At 35.3% G+C, this 14,554-nt stretch overlaps 1 protein-coding gene across 1 annotated transcript; it reads right to left on the bottom strand.

Moving 5' to 3' along the window:
• Window positions 1-12,089: 12,089 nt before the first annotated feature.
• Window positions 12,090-13,848, bottom strand: LOC116112597 (zinc finger BED domain-containing protein RICESLEEPER 2-like). Its single transcript, XM_031398715.1, has 3 exons — window positions 13,648-13,848; window positions 12,223-13,542; window positions 12,090-12,128 (listed from the first exon to the last, which is right to left on the bottom strand). The coding sequence occupies exons 1-3, from the start codon at window positions 13,846-13,848 to the stop codon at window positions 12,090-12,092; spliced, it is 1,560 nt and encodes a 519-aa protein (XP_031254575.1).
• Between the last annotated feature and the right edge of the window lie 706 nt (window positions 13,849-14,554).

The following is a 14,554-nucleotide window of genomic DNA, read 5'->3' as shown; positions in this document are numbered from 1 at the left end:
GTACGACCCGCAAGAGTGTATGTGGATTAGGGTTGTACCAAGAAGAATTCCTACATGCACGCCACCTTAATTGAGTGGCCTAAGAAAAAAAAAAAGAATTTGTACGGTCTGCAAGAGTGCATGTAGATGAGGACTGTACTCACTCACACGGCCAAGGTTCCGAATCCATGCATCAATCGAGTCTGATCGGCAAAGAATAAGAAAGAATAAGAATAAGAAAAGAAAGACTAAGAAAGAATAAGAATAAGAAGAGAAAGAATAAGAATAAGAATAAGAAAGAATAAGAACAAGAAAAGAAGGAATAAGAAAGAACAAGAACAAGAAAGAAAAGAGAAGCTTGAGCAAGCAGGACAAGAAAGAAAAGAAAAGAATAGAAAGAAAAGGAAAGAAATAGAAAGAAGAAAGAAAAATGCATTTTTATGCATTATTGCATATGCATATCATTCATGTATATTACCATGAATTCCATCATGGTTAGAAAGAATAGAAAAAAAAAATAGAAAGAAAGAACAGAGAGAAGGAATGAACAGCGAGATTAGGAAGAAAGAAAGAACAGTAAGAATTAGAAACAGAGAAAGAAAAGAGAAAGAACTAGGAATGAAAGAAAGAAGAAGAAAATTAAGTAAGGAAAGTACCAAAGAAGGAGAAGAGATAAGAGATTTACTTACTGAGCATTTTTGTGCTCACCCCGTTGTTTTTCCATAGTTTGCAGGAAATAGGTGAGCAGCGGTCAGAAAGAAGTCGACAAGTGGAGAGAATTGGCATTACTGTCCACCGTTGCTAAAGTCTTTGTACTTGTTATTTTGGTATATGTAAAGAATTATATTTTATAAGTAAAGAAAAATTTGGGCCCAACTATTTTTCATATGCTAAGTATATATGTTTTTATTGTATATGTTCTAAAGTATACTAGTAGAAAGCAGTCATTACAGACGACATTTTTAGCCACAGGTAAGGCATTGATTGATGTGCAAAGAGGTGAGTTAATTCTTAGGGTAGGAGATGATAAAGTAACATTTGATGTTTCTAAAACTAAGAAACACCCTTTAGAAGATAACAAGTGTTTTAAAATCAATGCTTTTGATCCTTTGGTTCGTGAGTATTTTCAAGATAACAGGTATGAAGAACCATTGGAAGCTTGCTTGGTTGATTCAAAAGAAGATGGAGGGGAGAATAAGCACTTAATTGAGATTGTAGCAAGTTTGGAGGCAAATCCACCTTATAAAAGGGCTGTGCGACAAAAATTTGAAACATTGGAAATGCCAACATTGTCTCGAACAAAGCCCTCAACTAAAGAGCCACCAAATCTTGAACTGAAACCCTTACCCACTCATTTAAAATATGTATTTCTTGATGAGTCTTCTTCTTTACATGTTCTTATTTCATCTTCTTTGACAGGTTTGATGGAAGAGAAATTATTAAGGGTGTTGAAGGAGCATAAATGAGCATTTGGCTGGACAATAGCTGACATAAAGGGAATAAGTCCTTCGATTTGCTTGCACAAAATTCTTATGGAAGATAGCTACAAGCCAACAGTTCAACCTCAAAGGAGACTCAACCCAAGCATGCAAGAAGTGGTAAAGAAATAGGTGATTAAACTACTCGACGCAGGTATTATCTATCTTATCTCAAATAGTTCATGGGTAAGTCCTATTCAAGTAGTACCGAAAAAAAGAGGTATGATTGTGGTGAAAAATGAAAATAATGAATTGATACCTACTAGGACAGTCGCAGGTTGGAGAGTGTGCATAGATTATAGAAAATTAAATGATGCCACTAGGAAAGACCACTTCCCTTTACCCTTTATTGATAAGATGTTAGAGAGACTTGTTGGACATGAGTTTTATTGTTTTCTTGATGGCTATTCTGGGTATAACCAAATAGCTATAGCTCCAGAGGATCAAGAGAAAACCACTCTCACTTGTCCTTATGGGACATTTGCATATAGGAAGATGCCTTTTGGTTTATGCAATGCACCTGCCAATTTTCAAAGATGCATGATGTCCATTTTTCATGATATGGTAGAGGAATTTTTGGAAATTTTTATGGATGATTTTTCAGTTTTTGGTTCCTCTTTTGATGCATGTTTGAATAATTTGGCTTTGGTTTTGCGAAGATGTGAAGACATTAACCTAGTTTTAAATTGGGAGAAGTGTCATTTTATGGTACAAGAAGTAATAGTTTTGGGTCATAAAATCTCCCAAAAGGGGATTGAAGTGGATAGAGCAAATGTGGAAGTGATTGAAAAATTAGCCCCACTTATATCAGTGAAGGCCGTGCGGAGTTTCCTTGGACACACAGGATTTTACAGACGATTTATTAAAGATTTTTCTAAAATTTCAAAGCCTCTATCTAATTTATTAATTAAATATACTCCTTTTGATTTTAATGTTGAATGTTTGCATGCCTTCCTCACTCTGAAGGAGAAGCTTGTCACAAGACCAATTATGGTGGCACCCTATTGGAGTTTGCCATTTGAACTGATGTGTGATGCTAGTGATGTAGCTATTGGTGCTATCCTCGGTCAGAGAAAAAACGAGGTATTCCAAACTATATACTATGCTAGTTGGATCTTAAATGTGACTCAACCGAATTATGCAACCACTAAAAAGGAACTCCTAGCGGTAGTATTTGCATTTGACAAATTTCATTCATACCTTGTTTTGAGTAAAGTAATTGTCTACATTGACCATTCAGCCTTGAGATATTTACTTGCTAAGAAAGATGCCAAACCTAGGTTAATTAGATGGATTTTGTTGTTACAAGAATTTGACCTAGAAATTAGGGATAAGAAGGGTGTAAAGAATGTGGTTGCTGACCATCTGTCTGGGATAGAGGACACACATCCTGAAAAAGGAGATGAAATACCAATAAGAGAAGAGTTTCCTGATGAAGAATTATTTGCCATTTTAAATGCATATATTCCATGGTATGCACAGTATGCAAATTATATTGTCACAGGTGTTCTTCCTCTAAATCTTACTTTTCACCAACGAAAGAGATTTTTGTCTGATGCTAAACATTATTTGTGGGAAGAACCATATTTGTTCAAAGTTTGTGCATATCAAAGTATTTGACGATGCGTGCCTGAGGAGGAGATGACATCCATTTTACATAACTGCCATGACAGAGAGGTAGGTGGCCACTTTGGGCCAACCAAGACAGCTGTAAAGGTACTACAAGCAAGTTTTTACTGGCCTACGTTGTTTAAAGATGCTTATGCTTATGTAGCGTCTTGTGATAGGTGCCAAAGAACAGGGAATATAGCTAGGAAACATGAGATGCCCTTGAACAATATTATTGAATGTGAATTATTTGATGTTTGGGGGATAGACCTTAGGGAACCTTTTCCTAATTCATTTTCTAATAAATACATCCTTGTGGCAGTCAACTATGTTTCTAAGTGGGTGGACGCTGAGGCATTTAGAACAAATGATGCTAGGGTGGTTGTTAATTTTTTTAAAGAAACATATTTTTACTAGATTTGGCACCCCTAGGGCATTTATTAGTGATGGTGGGACACATTTTTGCAATAAACAATTGTTAGAAAACGATCATACATGGTAGCGGAAAAACAAAAATGATTTACAACATGGATCGTTCCTTAGAACGAAGATCAGGGCACAAATTTACAGTTTATACATTATATTAGAATCTGCATAAAATTCAGTCTAGAGTTAAGAAATCATACACACGTTTGGAGGCTCCTCCAACTTGTCTCTGAACGGGTTTCGCTACCGACCCAAGAGTAGGATCGAACCAATATAGTCCACACGAAGATAACCCCAAGGAACTAAAGAGAGATTTGCTAGATCCTCTTTAGCCTTAAGAACCAAGAACAAATCAAATAATATTTGATTCAACCCAAAAGGCAAATTGGCGTGGAAGAGAGAAAAAGAGGGCTAGAATTTTAGTCTCAATGATTGAATGAAAATCTTAATTAATTCACAAAGTGTTGCACTTATATAGTGCACAGTTTGCCCTATTCCATCATGGAATAGGCTTGGGCTCCAACCCAAACACCCCTTGTATCCAAAAAGCCCCATTTAGATATTTTATTTTTAATTATCATTATCTCAATTAAATTAAATTAATATATAATAATGATAATAATAATAAAAATGATAATTTATTTAAACATATGCGAATACATATTTAAACGTAATCTCACTTATTTAATTTTTATATGAAATTAAATAAACGCTACAACCTCAGCAAATTTAATTGCACTGTGAGATAACCAAAATACCATTTTGCCTAAAAAGATGAAAACACCCTTCTTATAATCTGTTTCTTAAATTATACCATTTTGCCTAAAAAGATGAAAACACCCTTCTTATAATCTGTTTCTTAAATTATCTTCTATGTGTGTGACCCATAGGCTCCTTATCATACCGATAGTGTGTAGTATCGCGATTAACACCAATTAATCGTCTCACTACACACAGATCAAGATTGACCCCTAGCAAGGCATCATGACCACCCGATAGATTCGGATTCATCGAAGCAGCTACCTATCAACGATATGGTTATCGTACAATTCAATCTTTCATCATCCTTATCTCAACGAGATCGAAGCATAGAAATAGTGTCAACCTCAGTTACTCTCGATATGTATGTATTCAGTTATTGGACCAATGATCAGAATTATAAACTGGATAGAGCAACAACTCAATCCCACTATGACCACAGTTTTAGTGTCATTACCATTTACTAAATTACGCTATGAGATAACTTCCCCCGTACCGGGGAGTGATGAATCCTCTGTCGATCCACCATAGTCTTGATACACTCTTTGATGTAGCCAATCACTACTGTATTGATAGCTTTGAATAGAACTGCATTGGACTAGTGTCAAACTACACCAATCGGTGCACAAGGCGCTCCGGTGATCTCAAGTCTAAGGATCACATGCACCACCATTCGTTAGAGAATTTGTTCCATAGACACTGGGGTTACCCTCCATATGGAATCTTCTGGTGGGTCAGTCTAGTGAACTTGTCTACAGCAAGCACCCATGTGTTGCACCAGGTTGTCACCAAACAACCTTGACAAGTGAGATCAGTCACTGCCTTTCGACATGGTCGTTCAACAATATGATAGCCTTACCGTATTATCTATGCCCTTACTTCAGAATAATACTGGGGCTACAGACGTTTCTAGAATGGCCACCCTATGAGCATATATGATACCCTTGTCACGGTTCTACCATTCTAAGGACATATATCAATACATACAATGATGATTTACGCGATATAGAATAAAATGCCTTTTATTGATCAATGAACATTATTACAAAGAGTCAATTCTACAATAATTGATTAGCTCTAGGGCACCTACTCTAACATCAATTTAATAATCTTTTGAAACAATATGGGATCACACATAAGGTTGCCACTCCTTATCACCCACAAACTAGTGGCCAAGTAGAGCTATCTAATAGGGAAGTAAAACGAATTTTAGAAAAGACCGTTACCTCTAGAAAAGATTGGTCTTTGCGGTTGGATGATGCATTGTGGGTACATAGAACAGCTTTTAAAACCCCCATTGGTATGTCCCTAGATAGACTAGTTTCTGGGAAAGCATGCCATCTCCCTGTTGAACTTGAGCATCGTGCATATTGGGCTACAAAATGTCTTAACTTTGATATGCAAGTTGTAGGTGAAAACAGGTTGCTGCAATTGAATAAGATGGATGAATTTCGGAGTCATGCTTATGAGAATGCGAAGATCTATAAAGAGAGAACAAAAAAATGGCATGACAAACATATCATGAAAAGAGAGTTTGTCAAAGGGGAAAGGGTGTTGCTCTATTATTCTAGACTTAGACTTTTTCCAAGTAAGTTAAGGTTTAGATGGTCAAGACCTTTTACGATCACCCAAGTGTTTCCTTCTGGTGCCATTGAGATTTCCCATGAGGAGAAAGGCATGCTCAAGGTGAATGGACAACGTCTCAAGCATTATGAAGATGGAGGATGGAAAAAAGATAAGATCTCCATGGCACTGAATGAACCAGAATAAGCAAGCGTAGAAAGTCAAGCTAACGACTATAAATTAGAACTAAATTTTTTTTTTTCTCTCTTCTACAATTATTTTATTTTTGTTTGATTGTTTTTTATTTTTTTTGTGTTATCGTCGGAACAAGGAACACATTTGGGGGAAGCTTAAGTGATAGAAGAGGAAGACAATTTTGAGCAGAATATAACACAGGGTACTCTGTGACACTTTACACAACCGTGGCCATGTTGACGGATGAAAAGCTTGCAGAGTCCAGCCTTCACCACGGGTAACCCCTTGTCACTTACCACAGCCATGGCTTCCAAAAAAAAAAAAAAACACCTAGAGACTAGCGTCCCTAGTGTCAATGATCGCCTGCTCATTCTTGAAGCCAAATTCCTAGTTGTTTTGTCCTCTCAAATTTCAGGGAAGTTTCTGTCTCTCATTTTCAGTTTTTTCTTTTTCTTCTCTTTGTTTTTCATGCACTAAGGACATTGCATTCTTTAAGTTTGGGGGAGTGGGCAGTTTGATTTGTGTTGCATTATTGATGGTCTATTTCTTTGGTTTGGTGTGTCTATTTTTAGGAAGTGTTTATTTTATTTGTGTGTTTTTGGTTTTTATTTTGTGTTTGTTTTTGTTGCATGGTGGTTATTATGCTTGTGCTTTTCATACAATCCTGAACAAAACTTTGTGATATCCCCAAAGAAAAAAAAATGCTTTTTGTGATGAACTTTGTAATCACTTGGAGTAGTGGTAGTATCAAGTCATAGAGAGGATTCAAACATGCTCATATATTTAGGAATACTGAAGAGTATGCAATTCAAGATGGTTGTGCAAATTCTGGTTTATTACTTGACTGTGTTGTGTACTAGCTGAGCCTTGTCTTCACTCCTTACACTAAAAAAAAAACTATATATACAGTCTTGAAATAAATTAACTATGCTTTTTTGTTTATTTTTGAATGAACTACTCTGCTGTTTCGAGCTGCTTAGTAACCAGGAGTATTCATGAGCCCCATGTTTACTTTTGCGTCAAACCGTAGCCTGAATTATAAGTATGCAAAGCACTTTATGTGTTGTGACATTGCTGAGTAACCAGGAGCATTCATCACAAATGTGTGCATTCGCGTAAAAAGGTGATGCGACAATCTAAAGAAGCCTATGAAAAAAAAAAAAAAAGAGAAAAATAAGTAGGGGTTAAGTATAAAGTCTAAGTGAGGCACGACTGGGTTGGGGAAAGATTAGAGTTGCACAATTAGCTGGGTTGTATGTTTGGATGCATGAGAATTATTTAAAGCATGTTTGCCTTCTTTCCTTGATTTTGGAAGTGCTGTGAATCCTTGATGATTGTTGAGTTTGTTTTTCTAATATTTTTCTTTACTCGGAAACGAGCAAAGGACTAAGTTTGGGGGAGTTGATATGTTGCATAAATTTAGTGTTTTTAGGTTTGTTTTTATAGCCTTCTAGTTAATTTCTCATTTGTTTTCTTTGTTTTGATGTTAGTTTTTGTTAAGTTTGAGATGTGAATGGTCAGCTATTGATTTGGAGAATTTCTGTAATTTTCAGGCGTTAATTGAGTAGATTGGAGCATTGGAATGAAGTTGGGATTGAAAGCTTGAAGAAATTGAGATTAGATGACAAGTTTGAAGGCCATGGCCTTGCCTTGGTGGTTCACCACGACCATGGTGGTGGAATGAGGATAAAATAACACGGACATGAAGCACCATAGCCTAGGCTGTGGTGACATACATTTGACCATGTCGGACACTTTTAGGGTTTTTATTAGTTTTTCTTTCCTTTTTCACTTAGGACTCTTTTGGGTTTTTAAGGGTGATTAAGATTACTTCTTGGGAGGCCGATTTTTTTCCTATTCTTGGAGAGATTATTGTGTAACAAAAGAAAAAGGAGAATCAAGAACAAAATTCATCACAGAGTTTGTCTTTACTTTTTCAATATGATTTATTTCTTGGATTCTACTCTTATTTATTTTATTATGAACTAATTTTCTCAGGCTGGGACTAGGGTTATTCTATTTATGGATCTGTGATCAATCTTCTACTCTAGGTTAGTGAATTATTTTTCTAATTATGAGCTTATATTATGTGCTTAATGCTATTAGGAACCTGATCAATTTCTAATAGAATTGTTTTGTGTGATTGAGACCAAGAGGAGATATAACATGAGTGCTCTAGTAATATAGGCCATTGATTGATTGGATATAGAGATATATGAATTGATACATGCAATATTTATAGGCAGGATTAACTTGTGCTGAAAGCTAGAGGATTTCATAAAGCTTAATGCTCATCTATTTCATTAAATCTATATAGAGATATCTAGGTTGTGAGATAGAAGTAGAATTAATATTGCTTGAGAAAGAATATTGGTTAACCTAGGAAATCCTATTGTCACATTGCTTAAATAAATTCATTGACCATAGTAAATTGAGGGGTGCAGAGAAGTTATTGATGAGCCTGAAGTCTTAGCCGTTTTCTCTCATTGAATTCTTAATTTTAGTTTTACTGCAATTCGTTTCTAATATTTCAGATTTTAATATTTTTAGTTCCGTGATAGCATCAATAGGTAACCATTTATATCTCTAACAAAAAACAAACTACCTTGATTGAGTAGATTGGAGTATTGGAGTGAAATTAGCACTTAAAGCTTGAAGAAGTTGAGATTACCTAACATTCTTAAAGCCTATGGCCATGCCTTGGTAGTTCACCATGGCCATGGTGGTGGAACAAAGATAAAACAAAGAGACCGGAAAGCACCATGTCCTAGGCTGTTGGCCACGGCCTGGGTTGTGGCGGAAACTGTTAGGACGTTTTTGTTAGTTTTTCTTTCCTTTTTCACTTAGGACTCTTTTGGGTATTTAAGTATAATTGAGATTAGTTGTTAAGAGACGAATTTTGCATATTTTTGAGAGGAGAAGACGCATTCTTGGGGCTTGAAGACTCAAGATCAGATTTAAGAGTTTGATTTTTGTTTATTTTCAAGTCTAAATATGTTTTCTTTCTTCTCTTTTTTATTTCTTTGTTCTTAGGATGGAGTAAATCTCTTTTGTTAGGGGTGATAGAACCTTAATTATGTTTTGAACAATTTTTATTCTTAATACCAGATTTATGTTTATGAATTTGTGCAAGAGTTTAGGTTTAATGCTTTATGAATGTTGGATTGATTCAATTACATTGATGATGTTTCGAATAGAGAAGTTATGGTTTATTGTTTAATTCATATTCATAATTGTTTTATGGGAATAACATTGCACAACATATTAAAACTAGAAGTAATCGAATAGAGATTCTAGGATTAATTTGTGGTCCATCTAATTCATAACCGAATAGGGCGAATTAGTCGTAAGGGATTGATGAATTTATGCTTCTTAATTTAAGAGTAACCGAACAGGGATCTGTATTAAGTTGAATATTATGCCTGAATAAGGATAATTGGCCTTAGAAGAATCCTACCAATTCATAGCACAAACGGGTATTAAGAGTAGTTGCCAAGCATAATTAGGGGGAAATCTATATCCTAACTTCATTAATATTGCCAAGTTCATCACATTATTTATTTGTTTAATTTAGTTATTTTTAATCCGTTACTTTTACACTCTAAGATTTCGTTTTCTCAAATAACGTGTAGGTAGTTTTAGGTAATTACAAATATTTGCTTTGATCTCTGTGGGACGATACTCAAACTCATCACTTTATTACTTGAACACAACTAGTGCACTTGCTAAGGTTGATTTAGTTGCATCAAGTTTTTGATGCCGTTGCTAAGGTTGATTTAGTATTACTTGCGTTGATGGTGGTGCATGTGATCCTTAGACTTGAGATCACCAAAACGCCTTGTGCACCAATTGGTGTAGTTTGACACTAGCCCAACGTAGTTCTATTCAGAGCTATCAATACGATTGTGATTGGCTACATTGAGAAGTGTATCGAGACTATGGTGGATCGATAAAGGGTTCATCACTTTTGGGTACGGGATAAGTTATCTCACTAGGTAATTCAGTAAATGGCAATGACACTAAATCTGTGGCCACAGTGGGATTGAGTTGATGCTCAATCCAATTTAATATTCTTGTCATTGGTCCAGTAACTGAATACAAACATGTCGAGGATATCTGAGGTTGACACTATTTCTGTACCTCAGTCTCGATGGGATAACAATTGATGAAATGATTTGATTGCATGGTAACCATACCATTGATAGGCTGCGGTTTCGCTGAATCCGAATCTATCAGGTGGCCATGATGCCTTGCTAGGGGCCAATCTTGGTCTGTGTGTAGTGAGACGATTAATTGGTGTTAATCGTGATACTACTCACTGCTGATATGATAAGGAGTCTATGGGTCACACACTTAGAAGATAATTTAAGAATCAATTTTGTGAGAAGGGTATTTTCGTCTTTTAGGACAAAAGGGTATTTTGGTAATTTTACAGTGCAATTAAATTTGCCGAGGTTGTTGCTTGTATTTAATTTTAATATTAAAATTAAATTAGTGAGATTATATTTAAATATACCTCTGTATATATTTAAATGAATTATTATTATTAATTGAATGTTAATATATTATTATATATTAATTGATTTTAATTATAATAATAATTAATTAATTAAAATACCATAAAGGGTGTGTTTGGTTGCAAGGGTAGACTAGGGTTGGAGCCCATGGCTATTCCTAAGTGGAATAGGGTTTTAATTGTTGCACTAGGCCTGCAATCGAACCGAACATGAACGAATAGGCCCGTTCGAAAATTGTTCGATAAGCACGTTCGATTATTCGTGTTCGTGTTCGAACGAACATAGAATGTGTGTTCGTATTCGTTCGATTAACAAAAAGCTCGTTCATGTTCGTTCGTAACTCGTTCGTGTTCGTACGACTAACTCGTAAATACCTGTTCGAATAACTCGTTCGATAATTTGTAAACACATGTTCGAATAACTCGTTCGATAACTTGTAAACACCTGTTCGAATAAAAAATATACACCAACTTTCCAATTCATTCTCTAAAAAACAAATATGCAACAATTTATAATTCATACCCATTTAATTCAACATTTGAAAATAAACCACCTCTCTATCTATATTTATATGCTAAATAAATATAGATAGAGAGTTATTATGTATAGTCTATAGAAGTATTATAGCAATCAAAATAAGATTAACATAACACAAATTCTGAATTAATAAAAAATTTGAACAGATCATGATAATTACTGTCCCTGATTTTAGACTTATGGCAAACGATATATATGAAAATGCATAACTACTTCATACTTCATTAACTGCTATAAAGTACCCCAATCTCTATCTATTAAATTAAATATTTTCCAAACTGCTCCACCAATAGATTAATTAGAATTAACAGATCACCACAACTAAAAATAAAAACCATGGATAAATCACAATACAATGAAACTTTTTTTTCTTCATGTATTTTTGTAATGAAAGAAAACAGTCATATTAGTACCATTACATAGAATTTAAACAAACTGTAAAGAGACTGGATAGATTTGCGACTGATCCAGAGAAGAAACATCATCATCAACTTAAAAGTGGGATGATATACAGATAATGTGGAATGGTATCTTTAGAAGAATTAAGATATGCGACTAATCCAGAGAAGAAACAGAAGCAATTGAACACCGCAGAACATTTAGAAGCCAATACAAAAATAAGTTTCACAAAGTGTGCATAATTTACTCTTGGAAAGTAAAGCATAACAAATTGGATTATGTTTCCATGATTAAAAGGAACCACTATCAGTTTCTGTAATAGGTGCGTGCGCAATGTTGAGGAAAACTATCACAGTAACCACTAAAAGGCCAATGTTATGGCTTCAAATGATCCATCCAAACATGTTCTAATAATTTGGCATTTGAACAAACATTGCACAAACAAAAGAAATTTGCAATTTGCATAGACATTACAGCACAACCAAAAGGATTCCAAGGAGTGAACATGCCACGATATAGTATATAGTGTGAACCTACAAAGAAAAAAAATTGAAAATCATTAGTAATAATAGACTGATTTTAAATATGGCTACACTTAAAAACATAATCATATATCAATATACTTGATTCAATTGATGGAAAGATCAATCTCCAATTTCTCCTCTGTCTAAAATACAAAAAGAAAAAAAAATTAAGTTAGAATAAATATCAAACCATTAAAATAATTAAATACTTATATAACTTAAAAACATAAATCTTACTTTGCTCTTTTTCTTTATTCCATGGAGATTGCGACACCAATCTCCACCACAAAGTAGCACTTCTACAGTTGTCGGAGACAATGATGATCGATAAGGGTCAATAACTCTGCCACCAGCATTAAAAGTCGCCTCCGAAGCCACCGTGGTTATAGGAATGACTAGTATATCACGAGTCATCCTAGATAAAATCTTATGCTTCATGATGTTCGCCCTCCACCACACTAGTGCATCAAATGTGTTTGTACCTGGTTGACAAACATAACGTGACTCCTCCAAATAACAATCCAGCTCTGACTTTTCTGAATGAATATCTTCATCCTCAATAAGATAATGCTCTAAATCAAATTCCCCATAAGTATGAGCTTCGGTTCCTACATTCATCTGAGTAGACATGCTCATTCCAACATTTTCTTCATTGTTGGAAGAGTGGAATTCCTCTACATATTCCTTGTACAACTCATACAATGCATCCCGTAGTTTGGTGATATTTGCTCGTGCTTCAGACTCGGGATACAGTCTAGGGAAAGAAACTTCAATCACCCTCATTTTATATCTCAGATCCAAGACAGCGGCAATCGACATCAACAAATTACATTCACCCCAATATTTATCAAACTTCTCCTTCATCTTTTTCACCATAACTCGAATAAATTCATTTTCATCTATTGCCTTTTTATCAAGCATTTTTTTGATCCGAAAAACCTCATTTAAAAATATATTAGAAGTAGGGTAATCACTCCCAGAGATTAAATTGGTCACCGTACTAAAAACTCCCAAAATATCACATACCTTCTGAACTTTCTCCCAATCCTCATCACTAGGAGAATAAATAAACCCAGAGTCCCTGTCTTTGAATCTCGGAAACACATTTTTAAATTGTAGTGCAATTACCATCATCTCATACGTCGAATTCCATCTTGTTTTACAATCTAAAATCAACTTTCGACTAGGCAACTGTAGTTGTTGCACAATCTGTGAGAAAATTTGGACCCTGCTCTCCGATTGCTTGATGTACCACACACTGTCATGGATTTTTTTAACAATATCCTTAATCTTAGAAAGGCCATCTTGAACCAAAAGATTCAAGATATGTGCACAACAACGCACATGGAATAGCTTCCCTCCACAAACCAACCGCCTGGTTACTGAAAAATTCTCTCTTAATGTTTTGATTTCTACATCATTACTAGAAGCATTATCGACAGAGATAGTGAACTCCTTGTTTTCAATACCCCATTCCTTTAGACATTTATACACCGAATCAGCAATTTGAACACCCGTGTGAGGAGGATCAATATGTACAAAGCTCAATACCCTTTTCTGCAACCTCCAGTTACCATCAATAAAATGTCTAGTTATAACCATATATTCTATATTCTAGTTGCTTGACTTCCACAAATCCATCGTCAAGCTTATCTTGTTGACATTCTTCAAAACATTCATTAACTTCTTCTTCTCAATCTCAAACACAGACACACAATCTTTTTTATTTGTTGTGCGCGATATTTTTTCCCACTCAGGCATCCCGCTTTTTTGCATTAGATTGAAACCTTCTTCCTCCACAATGGTAAAAGGATGCTCATGCATCATGACCCATTGCGCAGCTCTTTCCCTCATCCTCGCCATATCAAATTTGCCATCCCAAAGAACAGGGGGTTGTGACTCACCACAACTTGAACTTGGCTGGAAAAATTGTTGTCCACCACTATCTTGCCTTTCATTAAGCCTTTTCCTAAGACATTCCTCTGAATGTCGTTTAAGTTGAGTAGTGGGCCTCGTTTTCGGTAGCACATAGATTATCTTACAATGAATGCATTATGTCTTTAGCTTTCTGTCGGGCAGTTGTAACACCTCTTTGAAATCATTCCGCACCGTCGATGTCTTTGCCCTCTTCTTCCTTCCAAATGCGTTAACATCACCCCCTTGGGTCTCCTCTTGTTCTTGACTTGTTGCTTGAGTAACCAAGGTAGAACTAATTGTATTTGATTCCCTTGTGGTTGGGGCTTCGAAGTCTTCAATTATTTCACTGATATTTATATCATGAGAGAAAGAATTCACAAATTGAAATGATTTACAACACTGAAGCTGATGATAACACAAGAATTGTAAAATGATTTCGAAATAAAATTTAATACCTTCCAGAAGCAATGGATGTTGAAAATGCACAAGCAAAACACCCTTCTTTCGGCCTTCTCGGCTTGATCTAGATGCCACAGTGTTGCGTTGATTTCTTTTGCCTCTGAATCTCCTTTTTGTTTAACAATCCTGTTTTGGAATTTTGATGTGATTATTTTATGTTTGAACATGCAGGTATATCTAGCATCTGTAAAAG

Source organism: Pistacia vera, unplaced genomic scaffold (assembly GCF_008641045.1).
Source record: "Pistacia vera cultivar Batoury unplaced genomic scaffold, PisVer_v2 Contig664, whole genome shotgun sequence".
Classification (NCBI taxonomy): domain Eukaryota; kingdom Viridiplantae; phylum Streptophyta; class Magnoliopsida; order Sapindales; family Anacardiaceae; genus Pistacia; species Pistacia vera.
This window is presented reverse-complemented; position numbering and strand designations above follow the sequence as displayed.

Excerpts from the sequence above, each read along its gene's own strand:
- LOC116112597 (XM_031398715.1), bottom strand. The coding sequence starts at position 13,848 with ATGGCGAGGATGAGGGAAAGAGCTGCGCAATGGGTCATGATGCATGAG. Across the intron at positions 13,543-13,647 it reads TAATGAATGTTTTGAAGAAT|AAAAGGGTATTGAGCTTTGT; the intron begins GTCAACAAGATA and ends TGGAGGTTGCAG. Across the intron at positions 12,129-12,222 it reads GAATAAAGAAAAAGAGCAAA|ACAGAGGAGAAATTGGAGAT; the intron begins GTAAGATTTATG and ends TTTGTATTTTAG.